This window comes from Vipera ursinii (genome assembly GCF_947247035.1).
Source record: "Vipera ursinii genome assembly, chromosome: 1".
Taxonomy (NCBI): domain Eukaryota; kingdom Metazoa; phylum Chordata; class Lepidosauria; order Squamata; family Viperidae; genus Vipera; species Vipera ursinii.
In genome coordinates this window covers 3,727,731-3,751,987 of record NC_139512.1, presented here as the reverse complement: position 1 = coordinate 3,751,987, position 24,257 = coordinate 3,727,731, and the positions used below count along the sequence as shown (strand labels likewise).

At 45.0% G+C, this 24,257-nt stretch overlaps 1 protein-coding gene across 2 annotated transcripts in view; it reads right to left on the bottom strand.

Moving 5' to 3' along the window:
- NFIC (nuclear factor I C) overlaps positions 1-1,074 on the bottom strand; it is a 177,949-nt gene extending 176,875 nt beyond the window's left edge. For both annotated transcript variants that reach the window (XM_083349806.1, XM_083349805.1), the window contains exon 1: positions 171-1,074. Coding sequence is in view for 1 of the 2 variants with exons in the window: in XM_083349805.1 (XP_083205931.1) it covers positions 171-173 (3 nt within the window). In the remaining variant the exon portion in view is untranslated. The remainder of the gene's footprint in view (positions 1-170) is intronic.
- Between the last annotated feature and the right edge of the window lie 23,183 nt (positions 1,075-24,257).

Genomic DNA, 24,257 nt, shown 5'->3' with positions numbered 1-24,257 from the left:
TTGTTTCGCTCCTGGCTGGACTCCCCTCCCGCGTCCCCTCTCTTTGCCCCCGATCCACCTGCCGCGGACTTTCTTCCTCCGCCCCCCGCCCGCCAAGAAAGCCCATCAACTTCTCCGCCCCCCCCCCCGCCAAGCAAGCAGAAAGATTGGAAAAGTGAGGCGAAACTTACCATCACCCAAACGAAATTGGTCAGGGCGGAGGAGCAGATCGATACCAACGGAAGCGAAGCTCGGGGGGGGGCAAGGAAAGCGGGCGCTTTTTTTTTTTTAGGTCCCACCAAGTTTGTTTGTTTTGTTTTTTTTTTAAAAAAAAACACGTATTTATGGAAGTCGAAGGGGGTCAAAATAGTGCGATCTTCCGTCCTTTCAGCGTTTGATCATCTCTCGGGTGCTTTCCTCAATGGGGTTAAGCATCTTAAGGGGAAGCAAGCTCGTGTTTTGGTCCCAGCTGGCGCCGTCCCCCCCGATACAAAAAGGGGCTAAGAAGGGGGGGGGGAGAAAGAGGGTGATGGTGTCCTTTTTGTGCAGCCCCCACCCTCTTGTATCTTCGGCTGGGGTTAAGTTGATGGTTGACTTCGAGGATTCAATTCTTTCCGGGCTGGAGAGGGCTGGTGGATGCTTGTAACTCTAGAGAAACCCACATTCAGAGGTCTCAATAAGGAAGAGGTGATAGCCGGTGAAACGGGGGGAAAGAGTAGTGATGGGGGGGAGAAGAAAGAATGAGGGAGGGAGAAGAGAGAGACGCCTCACTTTTCCTGGGACGCCCCACCCTCAGGCGGGAGGGAGAGAGAAATGGCCAAAAAAATAAAAATAAATCTTCTTTCGCTGCCCGGTGCAGAGAGGAAATCAAGCTGCTTATCAAAGCAGAGGTGATGAGGGTTTGATCAGCAGGAGAGGGAAAGCACCCTTTGCAAAGAAAATACGGGGGTGGGGGTGGAGGGGAGGAAGAGGACACCCTCACGTCTCCCCCCTCCCCCTCCGGGCTAGCACGGCTCCCGCGGCACCCATGACCGACCTCTCCCGCTCTCTTCCTGCCCGCCCTCCCTCCCCAAGTCGCTAGTCTCCGCCCCTTTCTCCTCCTCCTTAACGGAGGGGGGGGGAAAAAGAGGAATCAAAAGGCGTCGGGTAGCTCTAGCACAGCGTTTCCCAACCTTAGGAACTTGAAGATGCGTGGACTTCAACTCCCAGAATTCCCCAGCCAGCTACGCTGGCTGGGGAATTCTGGGAGTTGAAGTCCACGCATCTTCAAGTTCCTAAGGTTGGGAAACGCTGCTCTAGCATGCGAGGGGGGGGGGGTGCGAAGTGCTTTGCTTGCCTAACCTCCCCTCTTGTTGGCTGGCAAGGGTGATCCAAGGATGGGGTTTGTGGGGCGGGTGGTGGTGGTGGTGAAGAAAGGTTGCCTCTCCCCCCAGCCCGAAGATCTAAACCGGCAATGGTGCCAGGCCTTATGATCAAAGGATCAAACTCTGTGCGCCAGCTCTTTCCATTGGATTGAAATTGCGTTTCGTTTGGAGAATGGCATTAGCGGGTAGAGGGTGCTGTATCCAGCCCCAGCTAGGCCACTGCAGGAGACGTCTGCAGGAGATGACCCCTGCGGGACCAGATGAGAGCACAGCTGTGGAAGCAATTAGGGGAAGATTTTATTTTTGGGGGGGGGGGAGGCAAAGGAATCCACTGGGTCTCATTCGGCAGAATAAGCCAGAGAGGCTGAAAAGATGCCTCTGCCTATCTGATATACCGTAAGTGGAATTATTTTCCCAAGGGTGGAGTTCTTATAAGCACATCCTGTCTCAATACAGAAAGAGGTAAATGTCCTGCTGTAGCCCTCGACTTGCAACCGTTTGTTTAGTGACTGAAGTTTTAATTGGCACTGAAAAAAGTGACTTTTTCACCCTTACGACCATTGCAGTATCCCCATGGTCACATGATCAAAATTCAGCCTCTTGACAACTGTCTCATATTTATGACAGTTGCAGTGTCCCCGGGGACATGTGATCCCCTTTTGTGACCTTCTGACAAGCAAAGTCAATGGGGAAGCCAGATTCATTTAACAACCGTGTTACTAACCGAACTGCAATGATTCACTTAAGGACTGTGGCAAGAAAGATTGTAAAATAGGGCAAAACTCACTTAACAACTGTCTCACTTAGCAACAGAAAATTTGGGCTCAATTGTGGTTGTAAGTTGAGGACTACCTGTACAAAGTATGGACTCTTAACTCTGTCCTGGGTTGTCTGAAAAATCTCTATTCTCTACACTGGGCTGTGTGTGTGGGTGGGGGTAGGGGTGGGGGTGAAAACTCTGGTTTTACCAGTAGTCTCTGAATACGTTTACAGCATGCAGCCTCATTCATAATCTGATCCCTAACCTCTGAACCAGTATTATTAATGTGAAATAATATTGGAGTCATGTTGCAACCAGGGAGATTCATTCCATATTTTATGAAAACATACCTCTTTTTCTATTCTCTTTTTCTTTGAATGAGTACATTATGATGGACAATTTCATGCACGGGGGTTTAGAAAGGTGGAATGGAGATAACTGTGTATGTTGGCAGGGAACAGGAAAATAATCTCTATTATGGGGAATAATATAACTGAATTGCCTATTATATTGGGCTAAGGAGTTACAAGAAAAGCATGCTTTAGGTGCTAAGCTAAATAGGAAGGTGTGTAGTAAGGAGGTCTACTAAAGTTCAGCAGCGACCTAATATCCACCGATTCTTTCAGAGAATTGATATGCTGTGTTCAGAGCCAAAGAGGTATATTGAAATATATAATTGAGAGAGCAGAGGGAACTGCTGGGATGATATATAATGTTCACAAATCTGACCTGTACAATCCTCTAAGTCAGTGTTTCTCAACCTTGGCAACTTAAAGATGTGTGGACTTCAACTACCAGAATTCCCCAGCCAGCATGCTGGGAATTGAAGTCCACGCATCTTTAAGTCGCCAAGGTTAAGATACATTGCTCTAGTCTAAGTCACATTGTGATAAGGTTAGTGTGTGTCCCTAATAAGTAGTAAAACCAGAGGATAACTAAACAGAAAGCTATCACTACCTTTAATAACAAAAGCTTGTTTTAATCTCCAAACCACAGTTTCCCATATTACTGAAATTTGGATTAATAGTGATTTATGTTTAAGTCATAGAGGTGCATGACCTGAATCCAATTAGATTCAAAGGGATTTGGAAGATCAATTCTATTTGATGTGGACATCTGAATTAAATTGGCTCATTCGTTTGAATCAGATCCAGTTTCAAGGCATCCAAATGTCCATAAGCAGAAACTGTCTTGGCTGGTCAAATCAGTTCAAATACATTTCATTCTCATTGGTGAATCAAGTCAATCTCTCCATTCAATTTGTGGAATTGCTAGTAGGGAAGAGAACATTTCCTCAGTGGTATCAAGCAGTCCTCTAGGAAAACAATGCAGAATGTAGAAATTACTGCAAAAAGAACATATTAGTACAAAGCAGACTTTTCTCTTTGGGTCCTGGGAGCTCATACGTGCAAATACATATGTACCATATGTGTAGTCATAGTGTATATATGTGTGTATGTGGGAAACTAGACTAAAGAAAAGTTTAGATTTCACCCCACTTAGGCAATGGCTCTGACCTGGGTCAGACTACTGTCTACAGGTAGTCCTTGACTTAGTTCATTGAGTGACCATTCAAAGATACAACAGGACTGAAAAAAGTGACATATTTCACACTTATGACCATTGCAGCACCCCTATAGTCAGGTGATCAAAATTCAGACGCTTGGCAACTGACTCATATTTAACGATAATTGCAATGTCCCAGGGTCAAGCAATTTCCCTTTTGTGACCTTCTGACAAGCAAAGTCAACAGGGAAGCCAGGTTCATTTAACAACTATGTTACTAGCATAACCGCAGTGATTCACTTAACAACTGTGTCAAGAAAGGTTGTAAAATGGGTCAAAGCTCGCTTAACAACTCTTGTTTAGCAACAGAAATTATGGGCTCAATTGTGGTCATAAGTCAAGAACTATGTATACTTGTCAGATAACAACAACAGGAAGTGCTGCCCAGCCCTAAAATGCAAAGGTGACTTGGTACTGGACAGGGAGGACTTGGGTGTTGGACCAGAAGACTTCCAAGGTCCCTTCCAACCCTGTTATTCTGTGATTGCTTGTTATTCTGTGATTGCAGACCGAGAATATGTTCTTTATCATGGATAACACTAAGCAAGGTTTCCATGTTACATGGAAACCTGCCCATAATTTATATTCTATATGGCATCTGCTTTCAGATCACACCCTTTAAGAAAGAAACCGGTTCAAAGAAAAGCAAGAAGGAAAATCAGGAGACTGGAAACTAAGCCTTGCAAAGACAGATGGAGGGAACTGGGAGATGGGTTAGTATGGCTGTCAGTATTCTGTACCAGCCTGCTATCGGCCCTGCAGAAAAGGCAGGGACAACCCCTTTTACAAGAAGGCAAGAGGCTGGAATTACGCCTGCCAAATTTATTGCTACAAAAACAAATAGAACAAAACACGAACCAAGAAACAGGAGCTTTTCAAGCGGTTGCCTTCAGGAAACCAGCCCTCCCACGCATTCCCCCTTAAATACAGTTCAGGGCGTGGCTTCTCTCTGCCTCCTTCTGAGGAGCCCCATTGCCTTCCTCTGTTTACTCCTGATTGACTGCCTCCTGCGTCGGGCCAGCTGTGGGTCATCTTGATCCACGCTGTCAGGCTCACACAGCTGGGTCTGCGTCGTGACCAGATGAGAGGGGCCTGGCTGAGGGCTCTCATCAAGCTGTCCAACCCCCTCAGCAAGCTCTTCAACACCCCCCTCCTCCTCCTCTGAGTCGTCCAACCTAACTGCCGAACCCACAGGCTGACCCTGAATCACAACAGTCAGTTTGTGGGATTCAGTCTCCAAACTGTGCTTGCAGGAAGCTGCTCTAAGATAATGCTTGTGCTCCCGCATTTCTGAAGTGCTGCTTTTAAAAATGCATTATTGTTATTCATACTTATATATTTATTTTTATCCAGGAAAAGAGGAAAGTGTGTTCAAAGGTATGGTCAAAATGCATCACACAGGTAAAATGGGAAGAGTTTCAGTTAGATTGCAATAAAAATTATCTTGACTTTTTTGATCATACCCTAGAAGGGAGGGAGGGAGGGAGGGAGGGAAGGAAGGAAGGAAGGAAGGAAGGAAGGAAGGAAGGAAGGAAGGAAGGAAGGAAGGAAGGAAGGAAGGCTGAGAGGGGACATGATAGCTTTTGTCAGAAAATATATCTCATAGATGAAACCCAAGTGGTATTCTCTATCCTGCCAGAGTATAGGATATGGAATATATGGACGTAAGTAACAGGAAGGCAGGTTTTGATTGAATAAAACATCTGCAGGATACCAGATTACACAAGGTTTGGCCTACATAGCATTTTTGCACTGTGCCCAGAACATCTCAGTATTTACAGGTTGGCCCATTGTATTAATTAATGCAAAATTAGTTAGTGTCTTACTGTAAGGGGAGTCAGGAGGAGGAAATATAAAATTAGAGCTATTTGGTTTCCTGTCTATCACTAAGCTACCCCTTAATTACTTGCAGCAATGAATCATCCTTAAAAAAGGACAAGAAAATATACCTAAAAGGGGAGCAATGATGTCAAAGTTTTGTTGAACAGATGTTAGCATTTCCTTCTAAACAGAACCACAATAATTTAACATGTAAAAAAAAAAACAAGAAAAAAGTTAAGGAAATGATTGGTCCACTAGTGGGAAAAAGTGGCAAGAAGGTGACAAGCAACAGGGAGAAAGCAGAACTATTTAACTTGTTTTTTGCATCTGTATTTACACAAAGGGAAAAAACCGTCCAACCTATCAAAAATAGTACAGTAAAAAACAGATTAGAAACACAAGTTGAGATAGGCAAGAAAATGGTAAGTGAGCACCTGTCCGCCCTAGATAAGTTCAAATCACCAGGACCAGATGGATTACACCCCAAGGTTCTGAAGGAACTGGCAGATGTGATCTCAGAACCACTGAACTATATCTTTCAAAGATCCTGGAGCACTGGGGAACTACCAGAGGACTGGAAAAGAGCTGATGTAGTTCCCATCTTCAAAAAAGTGGGGGGGAAATGGATCCAGGAAACTACAGACCTATCAGCCTGACCTCAATACTTGGGAAGATCTTGGAAAAGATAATCAAGCAACGAATTAGCGAACACCTAGAGGCAAAAAAAGCCATTACCAAAAGCCAACCTGGGTTTTTCAAAAACACATCATGCCAGACAAATCTTATTGCATTCTTTGACCAGGTGACAAAACTAGTGGACAAGAGGAATGCTGTGGATATAATTTACTTGGACTTCAGTAAGGCATTTGATAAAGTAGACCACAACCTACTATTTGATAAGATAGAAAAATGTGGGTTAGACAGCATCACCACCAAATGGATTCGTAGCTAGTTGACTAGCCATACTCAGCGTGAGGTCCTCAATGAAACTGCATCTACATGGAGGGAAATGTGTAGTGGGGTGCCCAGGGCTCAGTTCTGGGCAGTGCTCTTCAATATCTTCATCAATGATTTGGATGAGGGGATAGATGGGGAACTCATCAAATTTGCAGATGACACCAAGCTGGCAGGAATAACACTCCAGAAGATAGGCTTAAGATACAGAAGGATCTTGACAGACTTGAACACTGGGTGCTATCTAACAAAATGAAATTCAATGGTGAAAAAAGTAAGGTTCTACATTTAGGCAAGAAAAACCAAATGCACAGCTATAGTATAGATGGTACCTTGCTCAATAGTAGTAACTGTGAGAGGGATCTTGGACTCTTAGTGGACAATCACTTAAATATGAGCCAGCAGTGTGCTGCAGCTGCCAAAAAAGCCAACACAGTGCTAGGCTGCATTAACAGAGGGATAGAATCAAGATCGCATGAAGTGTTAATACCACTTTACAATGCCTTGGTAAGGCCACACTTGGAATACTGCATCCAGTTTTGGTCACCATGATGTAAAAAAGATGTTGAGACTTTAGAAAGGGTACAAAAAAGAGCAATAAAGATGATCAGAGGACTGAAGGCTAAAACATATAAGTAACGGTGGCTGGAATTGGGTATGTCTAGTTTAATGAAGAGAAGGACTAGGGGTAACATGATAGCAGGGGCTGCCACAAAGAAGAGGGAGACAAGCTATTCTCCAAAGCATCTGAAAGCAGGACAAGAAGCAACGGATGGAAAATAATCAAGGAGAGAAGCAACCTAGAACTAAGGAGAAACTTTCTGACTGTTAGAACAATTAACTAGTGGCACAACCTGCTTCCAGAAGCTGTGAATGCTTCAACACTGGAAGTTTTTAAGAAGAGACTGGACAGCCATTTGTCTGAAATGGTATAGGGTTTCCTGCCTGAGCAGGGGGTTGGACTAGATGAACTCCAAGGCCCCTTCCAACATCATCATCATCATCATTATTATTATTATTATTATTATTATTATTATTATTATTATTATTATTATTATTATTGCTTTTTTTGTCAGAACGCATGGAACTGTTCCAGCATCTTTTTTTGGAAGGGAACAACCAACTCTTGTAAGCCGCTAACTCGAGTGAAGTTCTGGCTTGGTGAAAGGAAGCTGCCCGAGGAAATCGGGGGCATCGAAGGTCGACCTGGAAACACTTCCACAGCCCTGAAAGCAGACCCTCTTCTCTGCCTTGGTTCAAGGGGCTCCCGCCGCCACTGCCGCCTATCTTCACCCCTGTGTTGTTCCGCCAGGGACCAGGACTGCCTCCTGGAGTGAATCTCTTTGAGGGACCAGGCACGCTCCCAAAGCAGATGCTCTGGCTCCGGAGGAAGCCTCTGTGTCATCAGAGATGGAGGAGGACGAGGTGGCAGAAGACATGCCAGCTCCAAACAAGCGCCCTCTCAAAAGCCTTGGCAATGGCATCCGTCAGCTGATGCCAGGAAAGACGCCGAGACGATGAGTACAGCATGGCAGATCTTTATTCGGTGGAAGTGACTGTACTGGGGGAATAGGGGTTACCTGCCCTCCTTTTATACCTGGCCAGGTGAGCAGCCGGCCAATCAGTTTGAACCTCTGTTTCCCGCCGAAACTGGGTTCCCGCCAAAACAGATACAGTTCAACGCCCCCTGGTGGTGACTGCTATGTAAGTGTGTGTGTGTTCTCTTCACCTGGATACATAACACTGTTCACGTGATCTGCAACTCAGAAGCTCACTAAAGCGGTTCCCGCCCCCTCCTTGCTCCGTAAAGGGCTTTTGACTGGAGCCGGAGCTGTGTGTGAGTTCTGGCACTTCTTTTCTCTCTCAAAAAAAAAAGCACTATTATTATTATTTCCCCAAAACCTGGAATTATTAAAAAACCTCTCATCTTCTGATTTTCAGCAGATCAGGAGTTCTACAACACAGGTAGCCCTCAATTTACAAGCATTCATTTAGTGATTGAAGTTACAATGGCACTGGGGGGAAAATGACAGCTGATCCTTGCACTTACGACTGTTGCAGCATTTCAATGGTCACATGATCAATATTCTGGCATTTGTCAAACTGGCCTGTATTTAGGACATTTGCAGCATCCTGGGGTCATGTGATTGCCATCTGCAACCTTCCCAGCTGGCTTATGACAAACAAAGTCAAGGAGAGGAAGTCAGATTTGCTTAACAGTCACCCGATTCACTTAACAAGCGCAGTGATTAATAGCCATGGCGAAAAGGTCATAAAAGCGAGCATGATTTACTTAAGCAATGGAAATTCTGATCTTAATTTATGGTCGTAATTCAAGGACTACCTGAATACATATATTTTTTACAAAAACTATCTGGCACGTACCTGCAACATGTTTGCAAGGTAGCAATGTGTTGATAGCTCTCTCCACATCACACTGGGGGCAGAGCACTCCAGACACCTGCAGTTATAGCACACAGGCAGCTGCAGGGCCTTTGCATGGCCCTGAGTCAGAGTCCCCATAGAGTTGGGCTCAGGCTTGTACAAATAAAACATCTGTGCAGACCCTCCCTTAGGACAGACATTTGTGCTGCACAAGTGAAATCCAGAAGATGGGGCCATTTAGATCAGATAATGTTCAGGCAGAGCTGTTTGATGCTGTTACACTCACAATTAGCACTTACCACTTTTAAATATGCCCCAACAAGAGCAATATATCTCCTTCCCACCCCCCCCTCTCCCACACACATCCTTTTCGCTCACCTCTTAAAGAAATACAAATAATTATTGGGAAGACTTTTAGAAAAATGGAGCTTGGGCTTTGTTATCCTATTCCCCAAATTAAAAATAAGAACCTTGGAGATTTAGGACTCAGCCCTCTGCATGATATTGGAATTCTTTATAAAATGATTTTATTATTCTTGGGGGGTGCATGGTAAGTGGTTGTCAGTATGGACTTTGCTTATCATCTACCTTTGTAGCTCTAGGACACCCCCTCCACCCAAAAAAAGGAGGCTCAGATTTGCTTTACATTCCGGTATAATGGGACATCTGAAACATTTTCAGTTCAATTGGAACACAACATGTTTGCTTGTTTGATTGCTTGCTTATTTATTTATTTAATAGATTTATTTGGTTATCCAACTCACACTAGGTCTAGGACAACTTGCCATGGCCAACTTGCCACAGGACAACTCACTGCGGGACAAGAGTATTGAAGAAATAGCAGAATACAATCATTAAAGAAAGGATGCCAAAGGAGGGACAAAATGAAGTGGGAATGACAAAAATTAAAATAATTTTTTAAATTATTTTAAATAATTGAATTGTCCTGTGGCAAATTGTCCCACGGCGAGTTGGCTGCGGCAAGTTATCCCGTTCCAACTCACACACAGTTGCTTAAGAGTTGTCAGCTTTTGCTTGGTTGGAACATGAAGTAATTATGCCAGACACCTTGAGCTTTATTCCATTACAGGTAGTCCTCAACTTACAACAGTTTGTTTAGTGACCATTCGAAATTACAACAGCACTGAAAAAAGTGATTTATGACCATTTTTCACACTGATGGCCTTTGCAGCATCCCCACGGTCTTGTGATCAAAATTCAGCTGCTTGGCAACTGGCATGTATTTATGATGGTTGCAATATCCCAGGGTCATGTCATCACCTTTTGCGACCTTCTGAGAAGCAAAGTCAGATTCACTTAACCACGTTATTAACAACTACAGTGATTCACTTAACAATTGTGGCAAGAAAGGTTGTAAAATGGGCAAAACACATTTAACAAATGTCTCACATAGCAACAGAAATTTTGGGCTCAATTGTGGCGGTACGTTGAAGATTATTTGTATTCTTCTGAAGGAAAGTTTGTCCCAAACTTGCAATCATTTCATTGTTTTGGAACTGCCTTTTCTCAAGCGTTGCAGAAACTTTGGGCATCCCAAAATTGTTGAACTACAACTCCCAGCAGCCCTGGCCAAATGTCAGTCTTCCTAGTTTAGACCAGCTGGGAAAACACAACCAATGAAATAGTTCTGTTAACAGAATCTTGCAAGACTTATAGTACAAATCTCCTGCCAGCTCTTTTACAGCTTGAGGTTTCTGAGTCCCATTAAGGACTGTCCATTCTCTGCCCATTAAGCAACTGTGGGCTACACCCTCTTTTATCTGATTACTCCCTAGTCAACATGTCTCCCCACATCCCCATCCCCACCCCATTCCCACATATCATTGTATGAAAGCAAGGCCATTAGATAGGAATACAGATTTATTATCCTTTTATAATAGAGAAACTATTATTCTTTGGGAGTCAATGACTTTGCTCACTGATGAGTAAGTTTAAATGTAATTTCTACTTAATTATAAACAAAGACACCAGGTGAGCATTTTTTCTTCAGCTTGGATTATACTGAACTTCTCATATGAGTAATCTTACAACCCCAATTGGGGCAAAATTTTGGTTATTAAGTAAGACAGTTATGAAGGGAGTTGTGCCCAAGTTTACAACCTTTTGTTACATGAATAACTACATTGTTAAGAGAATCATGTAGTCATTAAGTGAATCTGACTGGGGTCCCCCATTGACTTTAGAGATGGGTAGTTTCATAATTTGATAAATAAAACACCGTATTTTTCCATGTATAAGACACTATTTTTTCCTGCAAACGCCCTGTTCAAAAATCAGGTGTGTCTTATAATGGTAACCTCCGCAGCCCAGAGCATGCCTGTGTGGGTTGCTATGCCGCCTGGTGCTGGTGTCAAGCCCCGTGGGCTTGCCAGTAACAGGAGGGGGGAGGGGGCAAGATCGTCAGCCGGCCAAACTTCCGGATTTGCCGGCTCAACTGTTCAGCGCTCCGCCGAACGGCTGATCGGCACCAAGAAATTCGCCTGCTAGACCGTCTTATACAAGGGTGCGTCTTATACACGGAAAAATACAGTAAATACATGTCAGTTACCAAGGATCCGTGACCATGGCAGTGCAGCAATGGTAGTAAGTGTGAGAACTGGTCATGTCACTTTTTTAGTGTTGCTGTAAATTCAAACGGTTGTTAAATGAATGGTTGGCAGTCAAGGACTACCTGTACATATGTTTGGAATATGTACTTCAATGCTATCCCCCATTTAGTTAGGAACAACCCCATTAAACCTTAGTTCCACAATTCATCAATTAACCATTTTTAAAAATAATATTGGAAGCCAGAACTATCCAGTCAATATCTCAGGACTACATGCAAACTCCAAATCTCTCTTTTGTTCTTTGCATCTTAGAAGTTGCTTAGTCCTTCCCTCTTTCTGAGCTCTTTCTGAACAAACCGCAGAGTAGAGGAAATTAACGGGACAGTTTCCTGTCATTTTCAGTGGTAAATGCACAAAATAAGGAGCATCGTTCTTCAACTAGGTTTAAGATTTAAAAAAAGAAGAAACTCCCATCCCATACCAATCTGGCAAATAAAAGGAAAAGAGAATAAAATGCAAAACAATCTTGTTGTCAGTACCATGCATTATGTATCTCTACCCACAATGTATCATAAGTCTGACCAATATGGGTTCTTGCCTGACCCCAACCATCTTATCCATACCACAGCTATCAAAAAGAGTGGTTCACTGCTGTGTGCAGAAGGCAACATTCACCTTGAAGGTTGCAGTGAGGAAATTAGAAACGGCCAAATTATGAATTCAACCATTGCAAATTTGCTCCAGAGTTCTAGCTGTTAGATACTGAGTTTGTTGCTTGATTGACGAGACGAGGCAAGTGAGTTCAGCAAAGATCATTGTTTATTTGGTTGCGGGAACTGAACTGAGAAACAAGGCTGCGAATGCAGCAATTTATACCCTGGCCTCTAGGCGGCGGCCAATAGGTTTAAAGCAACCTATTGCCGCCCTAGAGGCAGCCAATGGCGGCGCTGGAGATGGGTTGTCTGAGGAGCTGGGAGCTGTTAGCCATCTTCCCTGCTTGAGCAACCTTCCAGCAAGTAACCCCACATGATATTCCTTTAGCAAGACAAAGCCCAATACATTATACCCCTCCCCCCTAGAATGTACACACATTATAACAACAAAAGAGAATGATTACAGCAATTACAAGTTTTACAGAGGTACAACAGTAATATGCAATGTACACATTTTTCCATACTGGCTAATACAGAGACTCTCCTGGCTAGCAGCACATTAATGATACATACAACATTATAGCTCAGTTAATTCAGAACAAAATCTTGTAGATATGCAGGATGCTTGCAAACCCTCGTGGAACACCTGGGAGAGTCAGGCACTCCCTGGCCTACCAGCTTGCCCGCCGGGCCGGGTAGACCAGGGTCCATAAGTTCAAGCAAGTCAGGCTGACTCGGAATTCTCTGGCTGGCCCTTTCAGGTCGGCCCACCCCAGAGTCCAATTGCTCCGCAGAGTTAGCACAGCGGCTGTAGTGTTCTGGTTGGCTTTCTCCATCAGGGGCCCCATGTTGCACTCCTGGGCTTTGCCCCCCTACGGCTACCTCCCCATTGGTCTGACTACTTGGGACTTCAGAGCCTATGGATTGATCGGCCTGGCTGCCAGTTTGTGGTCCATGGATGGGACCTGGGACGAAGTCCTCGCTTTGTGGCCGTTCTGGAAAATGCTTTCTAAGCTGATCAATATGGCGATGGATGACTCGCCCGCCCTCTAGGCCCACTTCGTATGAGAGAGGGCCTGACGTTTTGGTGATTTTCCCTGGCACCCACAAGTTCCCATGCCCATAGTTCCTGGCCCACACCCCCATCGCCCACTTGCAGCCCCCTCGGGGGTTTTGGGCGAGAGGCCTCAGCTGCCACCCGGTCTGGGTGCAACCTGTCTAGTTTCGTGATTAGTCGCCTCCCCCAGCGCAGCTCTGCTGGGCTTTTTCCCGTTTCCGTGCATGGTGTGGAATGTTGGCAGAGCAAAAAGTCGGCCAGTTTGTGGTGCCAGTTTCCGGTCACTATGTGTTTCAATGATTATTTCGTGGTGCGTACCATTCATTCGGCTTGGCCATTACTAGATGGGTGAAATGGAGCCGATGTCACATGCCTAATGAGGCTTGCCACAGTAAATTGGGCCCCGTTATCGGACACTACGACATCCAGTAACCCGTACGTTGCAAAGAGTTTCCTAAGCATCTGGATGGCCCTAGCAGTAGTCATATTTGCGATTGGTATAACTTCCAGCCATTTAGAGTGGCTGTCGACCATTATAAGAAAGAGCTGTCCCTGTCCCTGTCTATATGAATCCTCGACCGGGGGTGTGTGTCTCCTCCCACCTGTGGATGGGAGCGTGCGGCATTTCAGGCCTAGATTTCTGGCATATGTAACACCCATGTACTTGAGCCTCAATGGCTTTATCTAATCCTGGCCACCATAAATAGCTTCGTGCCAAAGCTTTCATGCGAACAATACCCGGATGACCTTCATGAAGTGATTGCAATACCCTGTCCCTTAGTGAGGTGGGAACAATGACTCTGTTCCCCCAAAGAATACACCCCTTATGAGCTGAGAGCTCATGTCTTGTGAAGTAGCTCTGAAACTCAGGACCTGGGCTTTTCTCTAGCCATTCCATGTGGACCCAAGATAGCACTCTGCTTAGAGTCTTGTCTGCTGCCGTTTCTGCGGCTATGTCCCCTGTGTGGAGGGGAAACTCCGGCATGTCCTGAATGGACAAAACGCGGGCTGCTGGGGCCAGATCTGGCTTGATTTGAGGCAGTGGAAGCCTGCTCAGGCCATCTGCATGGCCCATATCCTTGTCGGGTTTGTGAATTAGCTTAAAGCACTAAGCCGATTAAAAAATGGACCATCTTAGCATTCTAGGGGATAAGATGTGGGGTGTCTGTCTGTAGTGAATATCCCCAATAGAGGTTTATGGTCTGTGAAGACCGTGATGTCCCTGCCGTATAAGTAGTCATGGAATCTTTTTACTCCAGCTACTATGGCCAATGCCTCCTTGTCAATTTGTGCGTAATTATGCTCTGCGGAGGACAGTGTCCTGGAATAAAAAGCCATCAGAACTTCAGTTCCATCACTCTCCAAATGACTCAGGACAGCCCCCACCCTGTATGGGGACGCATCACACGCTAGGCATACCGGCATTGATTCCTTGAAATGGGTGATTGTGGAACTAATGGATAGTATAGCCTTCAATTCCTGAAAACCTCTTTCGTGAACACTAGTCTACTTCCATGCAGTATTTTTGTCCAAGAGCCGGTGTAACGACTCTGCCACTGCAGCCTTGTTAGGAAGGAATGCATGGTAAAAATTTAGGAGGCCCAGGAATGCCTGAAGCTCTCCCTTTGTTTTGGGGCTGGGTGCCATCTGAATGGCTTTAACCTTTGACTCAGCAGGGTGGATGCCGTCGGCATCTATACGGAACCCCAAGAACTCAGTTGAGGGGACTCCAATACTATACTTATTCTTTTTAAGCTTGAGGCCTGCTTCACGCAGCCTTTGAAGGACGGCTCTGAGCCTCCTTGCAAGCACCTCAGTGGACTCAGCAGCAATGAGCACGTCATCAAAATAAGGGCAAACCCCCAGGATGCCCTTGAGCATCTGCTCCATAATGCCTTGAAAAATGCCGGGGGCTACGCTGACCCCAAATTGCAGTCGTTTCACTTTAAACACCCCCCTGTGGGTTACAATTGTCTGTGCGTGGATGTGGCCTCATCAACAGGAAGCTGTTGGTAGGCTTGAGCCAAATCTAATTTTGCGAAAATTGTACCACCATGCAAGGATGCCAGGATGTGGCTTACTACTGGTACCGGGTATGCATGCTGTTTGAGTGCACGATTGATTGTGCATTTGTAATCAGCACAGATTCTGACTTCCCCATTGGCTTTTAGTGGCATTACGACTGGGGTCTCCCATTCACCCCCATCTACTGGCTGCAGTACTCCCTGTTCTACAAGTTTATCTAATTCAGCATCTATCTTGTGTTTAAGAGCAAAGGGCACTCTACGAGGTTTAATCCTGATCGGCATTACAGTAGGATCTAGTTTAAATGTTATTGGCGGGCCTGTGTACGTCCCCAGGGCTGAGTCAAACACATCTGCGAATTCCTTGCATACTGTCGCTAGACTCGCGACTTGCATCTGGTTGATTCCGGTTACTTGGATGCCTAGCGCATCAAACCAGTCGAGCCCGATCAGGCTCGTTCACTGACCCCATAATACGACAACATGCAGGTGCCCTGAAAACCCCTTAAATTTAACAGCTAGTGTGGCCTCACCCTTGACTGCAACTCTGGCATTCTGGAAATCAGTATAATTTAATTTAATTTAATGTCAGATGGCCTCAGCTTGGCCCATCTCTTACTGTGATTACAGATGAAATTAAATGTCTCAAGTGAAATAATGGATACGGCAGAGCCCATGTCCAGCTCCATCTTGCAGGGGACCCCTTGCAGCTCCACCTGAAGTCTAAACTTCGGCTTAATAGGGCGGCAAGTTCCTGTATGGCAAATGCTTCTGCGGCTGGAGCAAAACCCTATGCTATACTGTCCCGGGGCCCTGGTACCTCTCCTCGTCAGAATGTCCAACTGGCGATTCGATGGCTGGTCCCTCTGGCAACCTCTGCAGATGGACGCGATGTGGCCAGTCTTTCCGCAGGCTCGGCACGTGGCTGTCTGGAACCTACAGTCCATGCATTGGTGGCGGCCACCACACCCTGGGCACCTAAGGAAGGGATCTGCCTTGTAATTCGCCCCTTGTTGCTTGTCGCTGTGATGCTGTTGGTCATTGTGTCTTTGTAGCTTGTCTACTTCTGTGTCGTCTTCGGGGTCTTCCGCATGTTCAGCGTCCTCGTGGTGGACGGCTTCCTCATGCTGTCCTGTTTTGGTGGGCCGCATGGCTCGGACGGCCCCGCTGGCGGCTTCATCTGCCATGATCTCTTTCAGCGCATCTGGGAACAACAGAGTCTCTTTGGTGAAGAGTTACTGTAACTCTTGATTCCGGAGACCGCAGACAAGCCTGTTTCATAGCCTCTCCTTGACGTCGGAGAACTGGCACAGGCGTGCAGCCTGCCTCAACGCCACGATGAATTCAGATGCTGTTTCACCTGGTTGCTGAACTCTCTGTTCAAATGCATGGTGCCAAGTGATTACCAACAGCTTGGGCTGGAAGTGGTCTCCAAGCCTTTTCTTCAAGTCCGTGAACGTTACGGACTCCAATGGCATTGGCGCAAACAAGTTCTCCATGATGTCGAACGTGGCTGGGCCACACACACACAGGAGCATAGCGGCCTTCAGGCCGTCCTTGGCAACTTGATTCGCACGAAGATAGTTCTTGACCCTGGATATATACGAAGACCATCTTTCCAGGTGAGCTATGTCAAATTCTTCCAGCTTTCCGACCTTTGCCATTTCTGCTGATCTTCGCGGCTGGGGCTCATTGTCTTCTTGTCCTGCTCCTCCGTTGCCCAGGGACAGGTCCTCTGGGCACGTGGTCGCTAGCGTGGCTGTGCTAGACCGACCGTAGGGGGGGATTGCTTTTCCCATCAGGTGTGTTCAGCCTCTTCCCTAGTGACTCTTCAGCTCAGTTGGAGGAGCAGGATCCCACCTTCGTGGCCAGTGTTAGATACTGGGTTCGTTGCTTGATTGACGAGACAAGGTGAGTGAGTTCAGCAAAGATCATTGTTTATTTGGTTGCGGGAACTGAATTGAGAAACAGGGCTGCGAATGCAGCAATTTATACCCTGGCCTCTAGGCAGCGGCCAATAGTGTTAAAGCAACCTATTGCCGCCCTAAAGGCAGCCAATGGCGGCGCTGGAGACGGGTTGTCTGAAGAGCTGGGAGCTGTTAGCCAGCTTCCCTGCTTGAGCAACCTTCAAGCAATTAACCCCACGTGATATTCCTTTAGCAAGACAAAGCCCAATACATTATAACCCTCCCCCCTAAAATGACCATTAAATGAATGAATTCATTAATTCAGTCCGCTGCCCAATTATTCAGACTCCTGGTCTTGTAGAATAAAATAAAACACAAAAAATAGGGTAAGAAAAGAATATAATAAAATATAGCCAAACAACCAGTATACAGTAATGAAAAAAATATTAACAAACAATTAAAATTTTACTCCACAGCCGTCATACAGGTAGTCCTTGACTTACGATCAATTGTGTAATAACCATGTGATTGCATTTTGAGCATCTGGCAACTGGCTCACGTTTAAAACCAGTTGCAGAACCCAGCAATCATGTAACTGCAATTAGCAAGGTTTTTTTTTGCCATTTTCTAGCAGAAAATGACCCAAAACACCCATTGTATATCCTGGATTTGCTTGACCCCCACACGATTTGTTTGGGACCATGTGATTTGCTTGTTGGCTGAGGTGACTTGCTTTATGACCATTGTAAAAATGGTCATAAAACTGAGTCCATTAAGCGGTGCCTCGAATTACAACTGTAATGACTTATGACCAAAATTCCAGGTTCCATTGTGATCATAAGTTGAGGACTACCTGTATAGTAAATACTGAGCCCCAAACAACTCTAAAAACCCAAATGAATAAAAAATGGAAAAATGCCAGAAAACAAAGAAAGAACAAAAACGCTAACCAAGTGGAGTATTTTTGTTCCTTCAGCAACAAGTCTGCATCTGGGTTTAAATAAAAAAAGGCTGAGGTCCGGATCAGTTTGTAAAAAAACTTCATTTAAAAAATAACCATGGAGAGAGAGTGTGTAGAAGTTTCAGCTTTATTTATGGTGACACAAACCACTTAGCATGAACTTTCAAATCGCTGGACTCAGCAGAAACGCACAGAGTTATCCTTCAAAGCGTCACCCAATTCTGCCGCCTGGGAGAGAGAAATCTTAACACAATCACATTAGATTTTTACAAGCTAATTTCAATGCAGGCTCTCTCTCCCCTTCCATGCAGATCAGACCAAAGGTCCATCAAGCATCTATTTTCCAATAGCATCTGATAAATGCCTCCAGAAAGCCAAAGACAAGGCCCAAAGTTCAACCATTTATCTTATTTCCCATCGATAATCACAGGTAAGCTGCTTCTGCACATGGAGGATTCATTTATTGGAGAAAATAAGAGCCTTCTGATGTTTTTGAAAATGCATCAGATTGAGTCTTTTCTCCTATCTAATTAAAGCAGCAATCTCTCTCTCTCTCGTTCTGCTGAATCAACTTCATTGTAAGCAAGATTCTCAAAGACAATGCACAGAACTCTTAATAGTTTTTTAACAATTGCACTTGGATAAAACACTTCCGTAATAATTATCATGGATTAACTGTAAGCATCATACAAGTCCAATTCTTGTTCTGAGGCATTTGATCAGGGCAAAATTGTGTTTCCATGAAACACGGCACAAAAGGTATCTCAATACAGTCATTTGCACAGTCAAATGTCACTTGTACATATCTACAAGCATTCCCACACATTTTATCCCTCTCAGTGGCTCATTACTGAATGTTACAACTGTCATTCACCACATTTGGTGACAGACTCAGGAATGTCCCTGGAACAAGTGATTTTGAATACCGTAGCTATGAGAAACCTTAGGGCCTCAGGTTGTGTCCCTCTTTGCTAAAACACACACAGAATTTAAAGTAGCTAATAAACTACTAAAATGTAGATTAGTACTTAGTACCCAAGACGGCTAACAGATAAAATCTCCAAAATGATTGTTTCGAAAACATTCAAAATACAATTGATTTAACAAGTGAGGCTCAGAAGGAACTGACATATTCTAGTTTGCTGATAAAATGCCACAGTCTGCCAGTTAAAATACTAGAGAAATAAAAGAAGTGCGCTTCTCATGATGACAAGGAAGGAATTAATGAGGAAGATCCAAGAAGATGAAAACTCAAAACCGACTGAAATTAAGAAGATCCATAACCCTTATAAGAAAAGATTGAGAGTAATCCAAAAGAATTTTCCACAGTAACAGATAACTCTAATGGTTTAAAGCAGGGGTTTTCAAACTTGGCCCTTTTATGATTTGTGGACTTCATCTCCCAGAATTCCTTAGCCAGTCACGTTGGCTGAGGAATTCTGGGAATTGAAGTCCACAAGTCATAAAAGGGTCAAGTTTGAAGACCCCTGGTATAAGGTCTCCTCCTGAGCAGAGGTTGGACTAGAAAACTTCCAAGGTTTCTTCCAACTGTGTTATTCGTGTTCAGACCTGCACCATGGCAACAGGAACCATGGCAATAAACCCACAAATCAGTTTAGGGTGATCCACTTCCTGTTAGGGGGCATTGGACCACAGGATCATCTGCAAGGCTGCAGTAAGGAATATTGTCAAATCTTCAGGATAAAGTTGCTCAGATTTGTTCACTCGGTGTAGCCAACCCGTCCCAGCCAACTTGCTGCGGCCAACTCGCTGCAGGACAAGAGTTACACTAATATCAAAGACATGGTGGAATGGAATCATCTAAAAAAGACGCAGAAGGAGGGACAAAATGAAATGTGAATTACAAAAATTAAAATATTTTTAAAAAATTATTTTAAATATTTAAGTTGGATTTTTGAATTGTCCCGCAGTGAGTTGGCCAAGATGAGTTGGCTGCTGCAAGTTGACTGTGGCAAATTGGCCACACGAAGTTGTCCCATTCCGACCCAGGGCACAGTCTTGTGAGGTTATGTGGAAAGAGTTTGATTTCCTGATGCTCAAGGTCCTCCTGCCTATTTGTTTGGCCACCTGCTTGTTACAACTTGGACCCTCCTGGGTTGTTAAGGTGGCCTGGCCTGAACCAAGGGACAGGTCCATGCAGTGACATCTTGCCTTTTTGAAAGAGAAGTGATCTCGCTGACTTTTAAGTGTGGTACGCCCCCTCCTCATGATCCATTGCGAGATCCTTCCATTCTGGGCAATTTTTGCCCAGTCTCCAACCTTCCTTTTGTGGGGAAGTTTGCAGGAAAGGCGATTGGAAGATACAAGTAGTCCTCAACTTACGACCACAATTGACCCCAGAATTTCTGTTGGTAAGCAAGACAGCTGTCAAATGAGTTTTGCCCCATTTTACGGCCTTTCTTGTCACAGTTATTAGGTAAATCACTGCAGTTGTTAAGTCAGTAATACCATTGTTAATTAAATCTGGCTTCCCCATTGACTTTGTTTATCAGAAGGTCACAAAAGGTGATCACATAACCCCAGGACATTCCTAGGTGGTGTTTATGTAAACATGATTATTAAAATCACTCCCCCAAAGCCTCAGAACTGACGGTTTTCTTCAATTCTCATACATAATGACTTCTTCCATCCTTCCAAGGTTGGTAAAATGAGAACCCAGCTTGTTTGCTGACTCTATGCTGACTCTATAAACCTCTTAGAGAGGGCTGTAAAGCACTGTGAAGCGGTATATAAGTATAGAAGTGCTACTGCTATTTTGCTCTTAGATGTGTTCAGCAAGCTTTTTCTTTATATGGCCCCACCACCTTTTCTTGCCCCATGAAATCCCACTCATGCCCCTGGCTAGGTGGATAGCAACAAGCAGATTGTAACTCTCTAGGGAAGAGCTTCCTAAGAACTGGCATAGAGTCTCCGTGATCTTGGGATGTGGGATCAGCTGTGGCCAGAACTCAGGGGAATGGCAGAGTGGGGGAAAAACAAGAGGCGGAGGATAGAGGAGATCAGAATACCAGAAGCTCCAGATGCTAAACTCCTTAGTAACCTTGGCTCACCTGAGGCTGGTATTCATTTGTTGCACAGAACCATAATTGACTTCGCAAAAGGCATTCTGTACATTCCTTCACTTCCTCCTAGTCCCTGCCAAACATGAAATAAAAGTATTGGGGAGAAGTTTTATAAAAGCTTAGTAAGACCATACTGGGAATACTGCATCCAGTTTCCGTCACCACGTTACAAAAAAGCTGTTGAGACTTTGGAAAAAGAGCAACTAAGATGATTAAAGGCTTGGGGACTAAAACATATGAAGAACGGTTACAGCAGAGGTCCCCGACCTTTTGGGCACCAGGGACCAGTTTCATGGAGAGAGGCTTTTCCACAGACCAGAGGGTGTGTGGTTTTGTGTGGTGCCTGCATCCTGCAGATGGGGCTTTGCTTGTTTGTGCAGACCGGTTGCTGTTATGGCGTGGCCTAGTACTCGTCCATGGACTGGGGTTGGGGATACTGGGTTACAGGATTTGGGTATGGCTAGTCTAGAGAATGGGACGCGGTGGCTCAGTGGGTTAGGACGCTAAGCTTGTCGATCAGATGGTCGGCAGTTTGGCGGGTCGAATCCCGAGTGCCGTGTAACAGAGTGAGCGCCTGTTACTCGTCCCAGCTTCTGCCAACCTAGCAGTTTGAAAGCACGTAAAAATGCAAGTAGAAAAATAGGGACCACTACGGTGGGAAGGTAACAGCATTCCGTGCGCCTTTGGCATCTAGTCATGCTGGCCACATGACCACGGAGACGTCCTCGGACAAGCGCTGGCTCTTTGGCTTTGAAACGGAGATGAGCACCGGCCCCTAGAGTCGGAAAAGACTAGCACGCATGTGCGGGGGAACCTTTACCTTTACCTAGTCTGGAGAAAAGAGGACTAGGGGTGACAGGATAGTATTCTAGTATTTGAGAGGCTGCCACAAAGAAGAGGGGGTCAACTTATTTTCCAAAGCACCAGAGGGCAGGACAAGAAACAATGGATGGAAACTAATCAAGGACAGAAGTAACCTGGAATTAAGTGAGAACAATCAACCAGTGGAATGGCTTGCCTTCAGAAGTTGTGGGTGCTTCATCAATGGAGGTTTGTAAGACTGTACAGCCACTTGTCTGAAATGATATAGGGGGTTGAACTAGAAAACCTCCAAGTTCCCTTCCAACTATATTCTGACAAAAGGAAAGTGAAATAATATGTTCCTCCAGCTAAAGCACAATGATGATGATTTGTGATAATGATCAGCCCCAACTAGTCCATTGCAGGTTATGGACCACAGTCTAGCACATTAGTTCAACACAGATTGGTAGAGGGACATTTTTGGATCCCCAGCCTAGGTCTGGGAGAAAGGACCTGTCCAAAATCACTTAGCTGGATCCTGTGACTGAGAGGGGACCTGTTTTATTTCAGCACCTTCATGTCTGAACCACAGTGGCTCTTGGACTGAGACTATCTGAAAGTTGCCTAGAAAGCTTCTGTGGCTGAACAGGAATGGAAACTGGGTATTCCTATTTCTAGTTCAACACCTTCACAACCATACCACGATTACTCTTGAATGGACTAGCCTGAGTTCCCAGGGAATTTCTGAGGCTGGGATGGGATGTGAAGAACCTGGGAAGAGATAGAGGTAGAGGTAGTAACCCAGATATTGATTTATGACAGTGTTTATGTACTTTAGGGACGCGGTGGCTCAGTGGGTTAGGACGCTGAGCTTGTCGATCAGAAGGTCGGCAGTTTGGCGGGTCGAATCCTGAGTGCGGTGTAACAGAGTGAGTGCCTGTTACTCGTCCCAGCTTCTGCCAACCTAGCAGTTCAAAAGCACGTAAAAATGCAAGTAGAAAAATAGGGACCACTACGGTGGGAAGGTAACAGCGTTCCGTGCGCCTTTGGCGTCTAGTCATGCCGGCCACATGACCACGGAGACGTCCTCGGACAAGCGCTGGCTCTTCAGCTTTGAAATGGAGATGAGCACCGGCCCCTAGAGTTGGAAACGACTAGCACGCATGTCCGTGGGAATCTTTACCTTTACTTTTTTATGTACTTTGTCTGGCAGCAGAGATTGTACATTCCTACATTACTGGGTTTCGTCAGAGCAAAACACTTTTTTGGCCAAATCCTTGGTCTTGCATATCTTCTCTCATATGCATAATCAATCTTCACTTTCTGACCCATCCCAATTTGGTGCCTGCCCAGTATTTTGGACTACAGCTTCTATTAGCACTCTGTCATAGAGATGGTTAGTCGAGGAATTCTAGGAGTTGAAGTCCACAGCTGGACTTAGAGTTGCTGAGGTTGAGAAACACTGGTATAGATTACAGTGAAGTGCTTGATGTATCATATACCAAGGGTCTCCAAACTTGGCAACTTTTTATGGACTTCAACTCCCAGAATTCCCCATTCAGTCTTAAACACATATACAATTGAAACCAGAGACTTTGCTTTTGGGATTGATAGATATATTGATAGTGTTGTGTATTAGGTTTTGGGAAACAGCTATTCACATGTTTGAACTCTAACAGTTCTGGCGGGAGTTTTAGTGGTGGGATTGTTAGGTTCAATCTGATTGGCTGTACAAAAGTATAATAATAATTACTTGGAAGGGACCTTGGAGGTCATCTAGTCCAAATCCCTGCTCAGGCAGGAAACCCTATACCATTTCAGACAAATGGCTGTCCAGTCTCTTCTTAAAAACTTCCAGTGTTGGAGCATTCACCACTTCTGGAGGCAGGTTGTGCCAGTGGTTAGTTGTTCTAACTGTCAGGAAGTTTCTCCTTAGTTCTAGGTTGTTTCTCTCCTTGACTAGTTTCCATCCGTTGCTTCTTGTCCTGCTTTCAGGTGCTTTGGAGAATAGCTTGACTCCCTCTTCTTTGTGGCAGCCCCTGAGATATTGGAGCACTGCTATCATGTCGCCCCTCACCCTTCTCTTTGTTAAACTACACATACCCAATTCCAGCAACCGTTCCCTATATGTTTTAGCCTCCAGTCCCCCAATCATCTTTGTTGCTCTTCTCTGTACTCTTTCTAAAGTCTCGACATCTTTTTTACATCATGGTGACCAAAACTGGATGCAGTATTCCAGGTGTGGCCTCACCAAGGCATTGTAAAGTGGTATAAGTACACGTGATCTTGATTCTATTCCTCTGTTAATGCAGCCTAGCACTGTGTTGGCTTTTTTGGCAGCTGCAGCACACTGCTGGCTCATATTGAAGTGA